General features: G+C 45.0%; 1 protein-coding gene across 4 annotated transcripts in view; it reads right to left on the minus strand.

Moving 5' to 3' along the window:
* PXK (PX domain containing serine/threonine kinase like) overlaps positions 1-15,750 on the minus strand; it is a 317,799-nt gene that overhangs the window by 244,069 nt on the left and 57,980 nt on the right. For all 4 annotated transcript variants that reach the window (XM_069206554.1, XM_069206556.1, XM_069206555.1 and 1 more), the window contains exons 2-3: positions 6,138-6,188; positions 4,873-4,920 (exon numbers count right to left, since the gene is read on the minus strand). In XM_069206554.1, coding sequence (XP_069062655.1) covers positions 4,873-4,920; positions 6,138-6,188 — 99 coding nt within the window. The remainder of the gene's footprint in view (positions 1-4,872; positions 4,921-6,137; positions 6,189-15,750) is intronic.

Here is a 15,750-nt window from a genome sequence, read left to right on the forward strand (position 1 = left end):
AGTAGAGTTTTAGTAAACATGTCCAAACTACTGGACGACTGAGAAATGAAAAGAAGGGTGGATATAGCAGGCAGATGAAAGCAGACTCAACAGCAAGCAAGTACACCACGAGATGGATAGAGTGAGAGGCACGCCGGCCGAGAAACAGGCAGAACGAGGTAGGTCGATGACAGAGTAAGCAAGTATTCCCCCAAGCTGATTGAGTGATACACAAGCAGACAGAGGGAAGCATAAGGTGAGGCAAGAAGAGAGATACACACAAGAAGAAAGAAGCAGGCCATGAGAGGAAGGGAGAGAAAGGCAGGCAGAGCACAGAGGAAGCAAGCACATCATGAGACAGTGGGACTGAAAAACAGACAAACAGTGGATCGACGAAGAGGTGGATAGAAACAGACACAGGCAGGCATACAGACACACCAAAAAACAAGGAAAACCACCAGGAAACGAAAAGGCAGGTCGAGAGAGAAACAGGCAGAAAAAACATAAAAACTACGGAGCAACTACTCCAAAACGACAGGTAGATTAAACAGAGAGGCAGAAAGAGAACTGGGTAGAGATAGACAAAGGCAGAAAGATGAAAGCAGACACAGAGCAAGTAAGTATACCATGAGACGGGCAGACTGAAAGGCCGACAGAATGAGCCCGGTAGGTGAGGAGGAAGGTAGAGAGAGACATTAATTATTGCATCAAATTCTGAGCAGGACTTTAAGAACATTATACGGGACATGTTTTTAAAGAGGCTTAACAGTTAATTACACAGAAGAGTGAGGGCTCTACGCAGGCAGGAATGCCATCCAAGTCCTTCAGATCTGGACTGCTGCAGCGCTCGACACCTTCTTGTACAGAAAGATGTGAGTTTGTCGGCAAAGCACAATGTCAAGATTTCACAGTGTGTTCCTGTACAATACAATAACCATTTCTGCGTCACAGTGAATGACAACCCCATGGTCTGGCATATTTTATTTTTAGTAGTAGACGGCAGGAAACAGACTTGGTTTTCAACCAACCCACGATTCTGTGGGTTAATTCCATTGAAGTTCATGACTGGGCTCCGCAAAGAAATCTTAACTTAATTAATACCTTTCCTGCTAACGCAACATGTGTATTTGTTAGGGGCATGTTGGGACATCTTAGCGCTAAATAACAGATGCTTATTGGTAACCAACTTGCTGGTACTCATTGCGTCGACCTTGGAAAGTCGAAAGGTAGAGTGAAACGCTCTGGATTTAAACTTACGACTCATAAGGGCAACACAGACCCCTAAAGTAGAACCTGTAGTCCAATAAGACAACTGGTCCCTGCGGATAAATGACAAATCTATTCATGTCTTATTTAGCAAATAGTAAGGAATCCTTGCGTGCGTAGCAAAGATTCCTTCTGACTGACCATAAACAGTAGAGAAAAACAGGGCCCTTATTTAATTACTTGGTGCCATTTTGACTCTCTTTGCCTGACACAGAAAAAAAAGGAGTCAAACAACCAATCCCATAATTCTTTTGCAGAATAATTAAACCTATATCAGATCTTAAGGGGTCTGGAAGGCTCTCTGTGGGCTCTTTAAGGAAACTAATTCTACGCAATATTAGAATTTCTCATATTTGAGCAATACCTAAATCTGAGGTGTTCCTTTATATTGATAAACAGCTTGCAAATGAACTAGTGTTAATTTTGCAGCAATAAGTAAATATTTTAAGAAGTGCCTTCCCAGAGACTTTGAATAGTGGTTACCATTTTTCTATACACTTTTTGTCTGTAAGTTAAAGACATCAAACGTCGAAAATATACACCTTTACCCACAGAGATGATGTTGCACTGGTAAGCACAGAGATGGCCAACGTTAGTTATTGCCCTCCCATGACTTATGGGAAAGAGCAAAGACAAAGGTGAATCGAGGGGGAGCGTGTATTAGGCCACAAATAGCAATACTGACAAGTTCCAAGTTCAGTAATGCTATTAGAACGTTCATCTGTCAGGGCTGCGATCCACATCACCTTTCCTTTCTCACATGCTCCCTCTCTGCCTTCCAGAATTTCTTCTATAGTCGCTGCTTGTCCTCTCAATGAGCTTTTATGAGGTATACAAGCGGTAGAATCTCCTATCTGACAACCACTGAAAACTCCAGTGAATATTGCAATAACCAGTTTGACGTACTCCTCGTTTGGGGATAGCAAATGAACCCACAGACCACAAGCAAACACTGCACAACTTTTTTTTATTTCTAAATGCCGATAGGTTTTTTAATATGCCATTCTTTAAGAAGGTACCACTGTTGAAAACTGGATTTGTGTCCTTTAATAAGAAAATATTAGAATGTCAGTATCTTCTGGACACAGCAGTTCACAGAAACCCCTGTGGCTGCACATATACAGACAAAGAAGTGTTTCAACTAGCGTTACCTAGCCTTGTGTATATGGTGCCTTGAGGCATGTGGATCTCAATCTGGATGTCTATGTACAGATGAAGATTTGTTTTCATTTCAATGTAGTGTCTAGCTGAGAGAAGCTCTGTGGATTCCCCTACAATTGTAGTGTTCGTCAATCTTCCGGTGTGGGTGATCCATATGTGCATGCATTTCTTTACGTGTTAGCCACCATCTGTCATTTGAGGCAGTCTGTAATTGTAAATGTTAAGTGTAGATCTATAGGTGATCTCCTTGAAAGTCAATGCTGTTTATGTTCCCAGATCGTCCAATGGTGGATACTATGAGAGAGTGGTGGCGAGGAAGATATGTGCATTTTTTAGAGAGATTTTATTTGTTTGAAAATTATAATTTAGGCATGCTCTAGTTAGCATAACTAGGCTGCATCTAGCTGCATTGACAATCATTCATGAAATGCTGCAGAAAAGCTGATGTTTATTTTAGATGTACATACATGTGTCTTTCTATCTTCTCAAGGATTTCAAAGAAAATGCCACCTTAGTCATGGTCTCAGCGTTTAAACCTAATCTGTTCTGGAGTGGGGATACAGATTTATTGTAATAATGTCAAGGCCGCTCAGCCGACAGAGCTCTGCTGGTAGTTGAGCAAAACATTGTGTTACTGTATTTTATAAGTATGATTTCATCTCCTTAATTAATTATATGCAGCTTTAACCAATAAGATGCTTTAGGAAGTAAGAGTTTCTAGTGGTGTTGTACGAACTAATCGGCTGATTGGTTGTAATCATTGAAACAATTCTGTTCCAGCCCTCCACATAATATCAGGTCAAGAAATGTGCGTGCCTTCTGTTCCCGAGACATTAGAAAAGAATATGCTATTTGGAAATTAGCCAAAACTCTTGCTAGCAGATTTTTTCCTTCGAGATTTGCTTATAGATTTATTGTTCTGCACTCCGTGCTCTCTGAGCTTTTCTTTGGAAGACAGACCTTTAGTCAGTCTGTTGTTAATTTACCTGATGTACTCACTACTTTTCCTTTCTACATTGAAATTTATTTTGAATAAACCCAGGAGGTAGATAGCTTTAGATTTTTGTTATGCAGTTTTATTTATAACCTTGGACTAAATATATGCGAGACTAAGATTCCCGTTCCTGTTTAACAACCCTCTTGATTTAAAAATGAGAGCACCGACACATGCAAGGACATGTATGATGGTTTCTATGAGTTTGCAAGTGCGTGTTTTATTTTGTTTTACAGTTCCTCGGTGTGCTAATTTATATGTACAAAACTTTGTTTTTTTAGCAGAGGGCGTCAAGTGTGTGTGTGTGCGAAGGGGAAGCATCCCTGTGCACACATGGCACGTTCATTACATCACACACACTCACAAATACAAACCAAGCTACGGATGTTTTTTGTGTGGTGACTATGGTAATGAAAGAAATTTGTGGTGAGTGAACGGGTGAGACTGTGTTATTTGTGTGCATTTATGCGCATGTTGTTTACCAAAGAGATGCTTTTAGCAGGCTTCTTCGTGAGCAAGTGCTTTGAAGTAGGCTTTTCCTCAGCTTGGAGCCTACTCTGAAGTATTTTCAGCACATTTTGGATCCATACTGGATGTTCCAATACAGCAGTTCTCTACCCATATAACACTATTCCTCAATCATGTAATAGTCAGACATTGAGGGCAGCCTTGGCATCAATATTTGCTATGGTGTTAGTGAATAGCTCTGTGCCAAAGAAATACTCGGTTTCGTCAAATGCTCAAATCTTGAAAACTCAACACTGACAAAGAGTTGCCACAGAACCTCAAAGCTTTTAGAGCCTACTGTGAGCCACAAGATTTTTTTGAGGAGGATGTCATGCCTAACGCCTGAGGATTAATGACACCTTACAGGTGAGGTCAGCATGCCATCTGCTTCCTTTGGAGAATAACTTTACTGCATAAGACCAGCATTTCAGGCTTCACTGAAACACAGACAATGGGCTCTAAGCAGAGAGAGGAGGTGTACTTTAGGTTGAGCAGCAAACAGAAACAGAAGCTGGTTATACGCCCGCAGATCAAAAGACTAACTTGCAGGCAGAATTCATCACAGTTGCAACATGAATCTAACTGCCTAAGTTATTATTTAGAGATCAGTTAATATCAATATCAAATATGATAAAAACTGAAAAAAGTCAATTTAACTGGCTTGGAGAGGTTTCAAATCAGACACCTACGCAGTATGACAGGAAATAATCTACTTGGCAGATAATACTTCTGCAAACTGTCTGGAGTACCCTTAAAATAACAATTATAAAATAGAATTTGCTTAATATGGACAGTAATTATGGCATATGCTGCACAGGCTAAGTTATTGCTTTAAAAGGCATTTTAGATTTTGCTGAGCCAAATCAACTGTGGTCATCTCACACACTGACTCCAGAAAAATCACTTACAGCGGATCACAGGTCAATGTTGAACAAACATACGTGCAACAAAAAAGCAGGTCTTACCTGAAGACTAGTGTTTAGCATATCGAAGTCACTGTACCGCCTCACAATCTGCAAAACAGAGCCCAAAACAGCAATAAGCAGACGGATGTCACAATGAAATCGTCACGGTTAGGCCAACAGTGTAAGGTGACCCTAAGAACGGGGGGTCACATAATACTAGTGCATTAACGTGTTATAGGGTAAAAGCCCTTTCCATCACTAGACAAGGTGTGGCGCTTGCATACAACCATCCTCAAAAATGCATAACTATAAGATCTCTATTAGAAATTCAAAGAGAGTGTAATGTGAACAATCCACCAGAAGAACAGTGCCTAAAAGCCACTAAAAGCAACAAAAGCAGCCACTCTGACGTGGGAATAATTTCACACACAGGAGCACAATTTCTTGTTTGTACCAGCATTTTACGCACTTTACAATAGGCGCGCTCCTAAGAGAATAAAACAACACGCAAATCATTAGTGAACAAATGAATCCGGCTGATTCCTGGTCCCGTTAAGGCCCCATCACTATATATAAAACCTCGGTCAGATAGTGCAGGCAGGGTGCATGATTTTGGATGGCAGTTGGTTGCAATGACTGGCATGGATGAGGGAATTTGGTAGGAGTCTAGATACAAAGAAGGGTTGGAGGCATCAGAAGTGCTATGTTTTTAAAAGGTGATTCTCAAAGGTTTTCCTGGAAAAGCAATGTGTTTCTGCGGGGCCTATGCCTGTGGAGAAGAGTGTTCCCGGTAAGTAGGTGTATCATACTTTTGCAGTGTATTGTAAAATACCCCAGTTGCTGTTCATTTTCCCCAAAATTCCATGCAAAAGGACTGCAGAATCATCTAGAAGTGTCCTTAAAATCATATCTAGTTCTGAAAATATGACTTGCCCAATATTCCTACACTTCAGTGACTGACCACTTTATTTATGCACATGGATTGGCAAAGACAATAGGTTTATCCACTTCGAGTCCTGACCAAACACGTGGCAATAAAAAAAAAAAAGCACACATCTAGGAAATAAGGAATATGATTTTTGATACATTAAGTGGACTTTTGAGATGCGAAATCGTACCTTGTGCATTTCAATGCAAGCACTCCGCTGAAGGTGGAATGATACATCAAAAAGACTTCAATTCACATAGGTAGAAATTCCTTAGCATTCCCCCATGCCAGCTGCAATCCACATATGGGAGCCCCCCCACAATGCAATCTTCAAAGGTTTATCAGACTCTCGGGTCGGGGGGGGGGGGAAATGCTGTGCACACGTGCAAAAACTCACCTGCCAGCTGTTCTCCACGGAAATCCCTCTCTGAACACGGATGATGTACTCCTGAAAATAATAACAGTGTAAACATGAGGGGGCGAACCTTTCAAGTCTCACAATGCAGAGCAGACGTCACGCCGGCAAAATACATTATTCAATACAAGTTTTAAAAATCGGGCCTTGCTGCCCTTGCACGCAAGTGTTCACTGTCCGGTCTGACTCATTTATCGCAAATCTGCGCTCGATGGATGAAATAATTTTCTTAGTATTTTTTGGGGCATTGAAAATATAGATAAGTGGAATTTTCGTTCTTAAACACCAAAGACATAGCCAAGTAAGCGTTAGCTCGCTTGTTATTGCGAGTTCTGTGCTTGCTTTAAATAATGAATTTCATAATTTCTGCCGCCCTCGGGTAACAAAGCTTCTGTGCCCATCGCAAGCAGGTCTTCTTTGTAACTCGAGAATCACCACTGGGCAGCCAGGCTTGACATACCTCTCTCTCTCTGCCAGATTGTGCCGCTGTAGGTACACCTTTCAAGCAGGGGCGTAGGAGACCATAAATATCTGGGGGGGACAGGGACAGCCTTGGGGACTTTCAATCAACCCTACACAAATCGCTTGTTGTTTACGAACTGCAGGCTCCGATAAATATACACAATCATATATATTGGAAGTGAAATAGGGAGAAAGGAAGGCATGTTTTCACAGTCTGAAAGTATCTTTTATTGTTATTTACATTCACAAAGTAATTAGCTCAAATGTGAAAATAACATGTTGATTAACCTTGCATCTTCATGCACCAAGCAAATCAAGGTAGGAGGGTAAAGAGGAAGAACATACCCTTTGCACCCCACACCCATCATGCCCTTCACCTCATGCCAATTGGAACCGCACTGGAGAGATCAAAAGCGATTAGGTACAATAGTTGTAAACTGTGCTCGGAAACCATAGTTCTGATAACACTTCTACTCCTGTGTGTGATCTTGGGAAGCTCAGCTCCACATCAGTCATAACTAGGAGCATTTCAACTGAAGAAGCTCTTGGAGCTACAGGCTATAAACATTTATTCTCTAATCTCTGTATAAACTGCAGTCACTAATTTCTTTAGAAACGGCTGTTTGTGATGCACCAAGTCACAGCAAGTCAAAGCGTGTAAAGAAAAGACATTCACTGATTATAAAGAAAAGACATCAGAAAATGACTATGATAGGGTTATTACAGTAGAGTTCTGACATTACAATGCCTTCTGCCAGAGCTCGCAGCCAAGGTAAAAGGCAGATCAGGTCACAGAGCATAATTAATACAGCAGTTTAAAGCAAAAAATGGAATGTTGCTTTTCTTTCTTCTGCTCTACTTTAATAGCTTGGAATGACAGAAGCTATGCACTAAGGTTTTAAGTGGTTTGTGGGAAAGGTGGTGGTGTGACCATGTATTTTATGTGGGTAAAATACCCACTGTGTACATAAGGACATTGCAAGTCACCTTAAAGTTCATACCTTATAAACAACCATTGGCAAAGCAAATAGGTCTCGCCTATGCAAGTTCTATTGCCTTTGCCAATGTGTTTTAGCCATGCTGTACACTAGTGAGACTACTATTCAGCATGGCTCAAAGTTAATGGCATAAAGGAGAAGGATGTGTCATCGGATGTGGCGTAGTATCATGGAGTAAGTAGAGTATCCTAGAATGGAGCAGTAAACTTAACTTTAAAGGAACAGGGGTCCCTTGAAAAAAATGCAACACCACTCCCATAAACAATGATATTAAAGTAGTATGCAAATGGAATGTTTTATGCATTTATTCAATCAAAATATAAAAGATCAAATGTAGTGGGAAAACATCAACAGGGGAAATAGAGAAAGACTGGTATTCAAGCATTACACAAGTTATCTGGATGACCCAATGTCGCCAATTACAAGAAAAATGTAAAAAGTAACCTATATAGTACAGTGGTTTGGAGAAGGCTGGCCTGGTTTGTAGTGGGTACCTATGGTACTTACACCTTATACCACGTCCAGTTATCCCTTATTAGTGAAATGTAGGCAGTGTCCAGACGCCAGGCTCTCTAGGGGTGGCTGTAGCCAAGGCTTATCTAGGAGACATGCAAAGCTCATGCAATACCACTGTAGTCACACAGTACTCACACACATGAAAGAAAATACTCAGTGTTACAAAAATAAAGGTACTTTATTTTAGTGACACATATGCCAAAAATACCATAGAGACTATACTCCCTTAGGAGGTAAGTAATACACCAATTATATACACTAGTATGCAGCAATAGCAATAAAAACAGTTAGAAAACAGTGCAATTAGTGAAAATCACAATGGTTAGAAATGGGCCTAGGGGAAACACAAACTATGTACTAAGAAAGTGGAATGCGAATGTCAGTTTCCCACCTAGGCAAGTGTGGTGTGTAGAGGGGCACTGGGAGTATTAGAAAACACCAAAGGTAAGTAACAGAACCCACCTCAGAGCCCAGGAAAGCAGGAGTAAATCACAGTAACTTTCCTAGAACACACAAGAACACGAGAAAGAAGAAAATGCAAGAACCAGATGATACTTCAAGACACAAAGGGTGGATTCCTGGACCTAAAGACCTGTGGAAGAATGGGACTAAGTCCAAGAAGCACAGAAGAGTCCAGGGAGGACAGGAGCCCCTGCTAACCCGAATCAAGGTGCAAAAGAAGAACCACTGGTGAAGAACAATAGTCAGTACTGCACCCAAGAAGATGGATGCGGGTTCGTGGTTGGTGCAGATTATATCCCACACCGGATGGATGATTGCAGTCTGGTTTGCATCGCTGGATTCCACCAACAAGCCTTGGCACAGGCAAAGGTCATGGTTAGCGGAAAATGGCACTGCCCGGGACCAGGAGGGACCTGGTGGACTCTACCCAGGAGGAGGAGTCAGAAGGGGCTCTCAGCAATTCAGAGAGCCCACAGAATACCAGCCAGCGCACACAGGAGTCCCCCAACACGGGGACAAAGGATTTGCAAAAGGAGGCCCACGCAGCACAAAAACAAAGGATTCCACGCCGCCAGAGAACCACTCAGGAAGCTGTGCATCTCAGGAAGGAGTGCTGGGGGCCGGAGCTACATTGTGCACAAAGAATTTCATAGAAGGATGCCACACGCCTTGGCAACAGAAAAACACGTGGTGCACGGGGTACTGTCTTGCGTGAGAAGGCAAGCTCTTACCTCCACCAAAGTTGGACAGTAGGACGTCAGGACCATCGGGACCACTGCAGTCTACCACCCGTGATGCAGGATCCATGCAACTCGTCAGGAGGGGGGACCTATGCAGATGGTCATTGTTGCAGAGAGGTGCCTGCTGAAGCAGGGGAGGGACACCTTCACTCCAAGGGAGATTCGTTCAGTCTTCTGGTGCAGACTGAAGACAGGCTGTCCTCTGAGGATGCACGACCGGGAAACAGCTGCAGTTGCTGGCAGGAGCTGAAGTTACAATATTGCAGAAGTCGTCTTTGCTTCGTTGTTGCAGTTTGTGGAGTTCCTGGAGGGTCCAGATGCAGTTTCTTCGGTGAGAAGGTGAAGTAAAGGATGCAGAGGATTCCTGCTGGAGTCTTGCAATCTGAATCTGAAGAACCTCCCAAAGGAGAGACCCTAAATAGCCCTGAAAGGGGGATTGGTCAGCTAAACAGGTAAGCACCTATCAGGGGACGGCTCTGACACCACCTGCTGGCACTGGCCACTCAGATGCTTCCAGAGTTTGCTGCCAACTTGGAATCCAAGATGGCAAAACCCAGGACCCTCTGGAGGAGCTCTGAGCACCACACCTGGGGTGGTGATGGACAGGGGAGTGGTCACTCCCCTTTCCTTTGTCCAGTTTCTTGCCAGAGCAGGGACTGGGGGTATCTGAACCGGTGTAGACTGGATTATGTAAGGAGGGCACCAAGTGTGCCCTTCAAAGCATTTCCAGTGGCCTGGGGAAGGAAGCTACCCCTTCCAAACCTATTTCCAAAGGGAGAGGGTGAAACACCCCTCCCACAAAGGAAATCCTTTTTTCTGCCTTCCTGGGCTTGAGCTTCTCAAGCAACAGGAGGGCAGAAACCTGTCTGAGAGGTGGCAGCAGCTGGGGCAGCCTGGAAAACCTCAGAAGGCTGGAACGGCAATACTGGGGGTCCTCTAAGGAGCCCCCAGAGTGCATGAAATCATACAACCAATGCTTGCAAAAGCCTTGGGGTATGATTCCAACATGTTTGATACCAAACATACCTATGTTCGGAGTTACCATTATGTAGCTGGAAATAGGGAGTGACCTATTTCCAGTACACGTGTAAAATGGCATCCCCGCACTCCTGAAGTCTGGGAAAATGGTCCTGAAGGTTGTGGGGGCACCTCTGCTAGTGCAGGGGTGCCCTCACACACAGGTACTCTGCACCCTGCCCTCAGGGCTGGAGGGCCTGCTATAGGGGTGACTTATAAGTGACCTGGTGCAGTTTAACTGGCAGTGAAAGGGTGCATGCACCTTTTCACGCAGGCTGCAATGGCAGTCCTGCAGAAGCCTTTGCATGGGCTCCCTATGGGTGGCAAAATAAATGCTGCAGCCTATAGGGATCTCCTGGAACCCCAATGCTCTGGGTACCCAAGTACCATATAATAGGGACTTATAAGGGGGCACCAGTATGCCAATCTTGGGTGAAATACTGGGTTACCAGTATGCAACAACCATAATTTAAGGGAGAGAGCATAACTACTGGGGTCTTGATTAGCAGGATCCCAGTAGACCCACTCAAACACACTGGAAAACAGACCAAATGTGGGGGTAACCAAGCTAGAAAGAGGCTACTTTCCTACAAGGTTAGCATCCACAATAATGATTTACAAGCTTTTATACACCCACTTTTACATGAATGACTCAAATAGTGAATCAAGAAGTCATTAGCTCATAGTACCTATGCTTATGCCAACTTATGTACAATATCACAAATTCAAGTCAAGGTACTTTGGCCGACGATATTTCGATCCCCTAGACAAATATCAGGATCATCCTAAGCCTTCGCTAAGCTTGAGTTAAAGGGGGTTACAGAGTGCTTGTAACCAAAACGGCGAAGATAAATCTGACTCACGTCTCATATGAGTGAGAAGGCAATCAATGGAGATCTGAATCTCTAATCAAGCACCAATGCCATAAAGTAGTAGTAGAGTGGAGTAGTGTCACAGTGTAATAGAGTGTCAGAGAGTGGAGTGGCAGAGTGTTGTAGAGTGCAAAGGCATAAATAAGAGTGAACTGGAGTAGAGTGAAGTAAAGTAACATGAACTAGCAAAGAGAAAGTTGGGTAGATTGTTGTTGAACATAGTACATTGCTGTATAGTGGAGTGGCATAGAGGGTTGTGCAGTGGTGTTGAGTAGAGTATCATAGACTGAAGTGGCATAGAGTGGTGTGGAGTGGCATAGAGTGGAGTAAAGTGGAATGGAGTGGCGTATAGGGAGTTGTGTAGGGAGTTACAGAGTGGAGAAAGTGTTAGAGTTTAATGGAATAGAGTGTCAGAGTCTAGTATCGTGGAGTATAATGGCAGAGTGAAGTGTCAGAGTGGAGTTGGGTGGTCTAGAGTGAAGTGGCATAGAGTACAGTGGTGCAAAGTAGATTGGTGTAGAGTGTGGTGGTATAGAGTGCGTTGGTTTTGAGTAAAGTGGTGTAGAGTGCATTGACGAAGACTGCACTGGTTTAGCGTACAGTGCAGTAGCGTAGAGTGGTGAAGAGTAGATGGGAGCAGAGTGGAGTGGCACAGCATATATTGCAGTGGTTCAGAGTGATGTGTCAGAGTGATGCGGTGCATGGTAGAGTGGAGTGGTGCAAGGTAGAGTAGACTGGTGTAGAGTGCAGTGGTGGAGTGCAGTGATGCAGAGTAGAGTGGCATAGAGTGTAGTGGCATATAGTACATTGGTGTAGAGTGGAGTAGAGTGGCATATAGTTGAGCGGTGCAGAGTAGAGTGCCGTGGTGCAGAGTAGAGAGGAGTATAGTTCAGTGGCAGAGTGCAGTGTTGCAGAGTAGAGTGTCATAAAGGACAGTGGTGTAGAGTAGAGTGGCATAGAATGCATTGGTGTAGAGTGCAGTGATGTAGAGTGATGCAGAGTAGAGAAGAGAAGAGTGGCTTAGAGTACAGTGGTGCAGAGTAGAATAGAGCTGCATAGAGTGCCGTGGCATAGAGTAGATTGCTGCAGAGTACAGTATAGTGGTGAAGAGTAGATTTTTGCAGAGTGGAGCATAGTGATGTAGAGTGCAGTAGCATAGAGCGGTGCAGAGCAGATTGGAGTGGTGCAGGGTACATTGGAGTGGTGCAGGGTAGATTAGGCTGGCATAGCATAGAGTGGAGTTGCGTAGATTGCAGTGGCATAGAGGAGATGATTTCAAAGTAGAGTGAAGTGCCTACATTGGAGTGGTGTAGAGTAGATTAGAGTGCCGTGGTGCAGATAAGAGTGCAGTGGGACAGAGTACAGTGGCATTGAATGCAGTGGTGCAGAGTAGAGTGGCGTGGAGTTCAGTGGCAGAGTGCAATGTTGCAGACTAGAGGGTCGCAGAGTACAGTGGTGTATTGTAGAGTGGCATAGAGTGCAGTCGCCTAGAGTGCTGTGGCGCAGAGTACAGTGGCATTGAAAGCAGTGGAATAGAGTGTTGTGGAGCAGAGTAGATTGGCATAGAGTGCAGTGGCATAGAGTGCATTGGTTTTGAGTAAAGTGGTGAAGAGTGCACTGGGAGAGTGCAGGGGTGTAGTGTACAATGGCTAGAGTAGAATAGCATAGATTGCAGTGGCGTAGTGTAGAGTGCTGCAGAGTAGAGTGGAGTGGTACAGCATAGATTGCAGTGGCGTAGAGTAGCACAGAGTGGAGAAAAGTGGTGTAGGGTGCAGTGGCATAGGGTAGATTGTTTCAGAGTACAGTAAAGAAAAGAGAATATACTTCAATATGCTGAAGTATGTAACAATAACAACAACATAAATAATAATGCTAGGCATAACGGCCCAAAATAAAATATGGCTTCTCCCTGTTAGCCATGCCCTTCATTACCTAGATAACAAAACATTAAACATAAATCTTAGAAAAATATACCCTTCTAATAGCTAAATTGTTGTGTGAAAAGGTAAAATCTGGGCCCAATCTCGACTTCACTGTTTCACCAACTGGTGTGATCTTAGTCAAATACAAATATTGTGTTTCACAGAGTCTCCTTTCTAGCCTGCAGGCACCAGGCTGAGTGGGACTCTGTTTCCTCTTTAGATCTTCCTCATTGTCCTGCAGCTCCTCTTAAAGGCCTCCTGCAGTGCTCCTCTTCAAGGCGGCAGCAGGTGATGCAGATAGTAATCATCCAAAACTCTTCTCCTCCTCGTGCCCTTTGTTCTTATGAGCACCCTTAATGCCCACAGCTGTAAACAGGACAAACAAAAGGGCAGAGGGCGCAGGGGGCCTCCTGACTCACCTTCATACTGTTACCATCAGATTGGAGGATGGTCGGTACAGGGCTATTATAAGTAGCGCTTTTGTGCGCTAATGGCCCTCTGAATAATATATGTAAAAGGGGAAATTATTTTGTCCCCTTGTCCCCCCCACCTTCGTCCCCAGTGTCCCACACCCTCCAAAATCTGGGGGGGGGATACATCCCCCGCGTCCCCCACACTTCCTACGCCCATGCTTTCAAGCACCTAGTGCTTAATTTGTAACTAAAAAGGTGCCGGTGCCCATAGCCCTTCTCTTAAACATGCGGCTGCTGCAATTAAATGTGTGAACATGGAATACTGAGGAGGCGTAATCATGAAGCCATCTCGGGCTCTTTAATCCATAAAAAGCTACTCGCTGCCCCTTCAGCTCACTCTTGCAGCTTTCTACTTTCTCCCTTTGTGACGATTTTTTGTTTTTCCCTTCATCCGTCTTTCCCATATGTGCCTTTTGCTCGCAGCAAATGCTTGAGGCGGAGGAATAAGCCCCGGGCCTCAAAAATAAGTGCTGGTGCTCAGCACCGGAAACAACAAGCACAAATTAAGCACTGCAAGCACCACACAGTAAATACATATACTAATGCTGGATTCGCTCTTCCTAAATCACGGTATAACAGAGATACAGTGATCTCTGTTCCATCAAGGAGAACATAAATAAACAAACATCGAGTCTGTTAACCCCTTCCCCGCCACGGACGTAATGGTTACGTCCATGGCAGCGCCCGTGTGGCGCCATGGACGTAACCATTACGTCCAGGGACTGGCAGTCGGGGGAAGCGCTAGCGCTTCCCCCGAGGACCGCCCCCCAACACCCCTTTCAGCCAGGGCTGAAAGGGGAATCCCTTCCCCTTTCACGCCCACCCCCCCCCCCATGACGTCAGCGCGCGATCGCGCGCTGATTTCATGGAAACGGGGAATGACGCGCTGGAAGCCATTTGCTTCCAGCGCGTCAAGGGAGAAGGTGAGTATTTCACCTTCGTGCGGGGTGGGGGTGCTCTCAGAGAGGCATCGAGGGAAAGGAAAGGGTTTTCCTTTCCCTCGATGTCTCTTTGAGCATTCCTGCTGCCCGATCGCGATGCGATCGGGCAGCAGGAATGCCCACTAGACACCAGGGATTTCTGTATGTGTGTGTGTGAGTGAATATTAGTGTAGGGGAGCGACCCCTTGGGCAAGGGTCGCTCCCCTTTGGGGGCACATGCTTTTTATGTCGTTTCTGCCCCCCTTGGGGGCAGATTGGCCCTATTTTTAGGCCGATCTGCCCCCAAGGGGGGCAGAAAGCCACTAGACACCAGGGATTTTATTGTTGATTTGTATTTTTTGTGTTGGGGGGCGGCCCCTTGGGCAAGGGTCGCTCCCCTTTGGGGGCAAATGTATTTTACGTCGTTTCTGCCCCCCCTGGGGGCAGATTGGCCCTATTTTTAGGCCGATCTGCCCCCAAGGGGGGCAGAAAGCCACTAGACACCAGGGATTTTATTGTTGATGTGTATTTTTTGTGTTGGGGGGCGGCCCCTTGGGCAAGGGTCGCCCCCAGGGGCCCTCATGTATTTTTGGGCAGTTCTGCCCCCCTTGGGGGCAGAGAGGCCTATTTTTTTTAGGCCTTTCTGCCCCCAAGGGGGGCAGAATCCCAATAGCGCCAGAAATAGTATGTATGTATGTGTGCTTTGTGTTGGGGGGTGGCCCCTTGGGCAAGGGTCGCTCCCCCCAGGGGCGCAATGTATTTATTGTCGTTTCTGCCCCCCTTGGGGGCAGATTGGCCCTATTTTTAGGCCGATCTGCCCCCAAGGGGGGCAGAAAGCCACTAGACACCAGGGATTTTATTGTTGATGTGTATTTTTTGTGTTGGGGGGCGGCCCCTTGGGCAAGGGTCGCCCCCAGGGGCCCTCATGTATTTTTGGGCAGTTCTGCCCCCCTTGGGGGCAGAGAGGCCTATTTTTTTTAGGCCTTTCTGCCCCCAAGGGGGGCAGAATCCCAATAGCGCCAGAAATAGTATGTATGTATGTGTGCTTTGTGTTGGGGGGTGGCCCCTTGGGCAAGGGTCGCTCCCCCCAGGGGCGCAATGTATTTATTGTCGTTTCTGCCCCCCTTGGGGGCAGATTGGCCCTATTTTTAGGCCGATCTGCCCCCAAGGGGGGCAGAAAGCCACTAGACACCAGGGATTTTATTGTTGATGT

Source organism: Pleurodeles waltl, chromosome 9, assembly GCF_031143425.1.
Source record: "Pleurodeles waltl isolate 20211129_DDA chromosome 9, aPleWal1.hap1.20221129, whole genome shotgun sequence".
Taxonomy (NCBI): Eukaryota; Metazoa; Chordata; class Amphibia; order Caudata; family Salamandridae; genus Pleurodeles; species Pleurodeles waltl.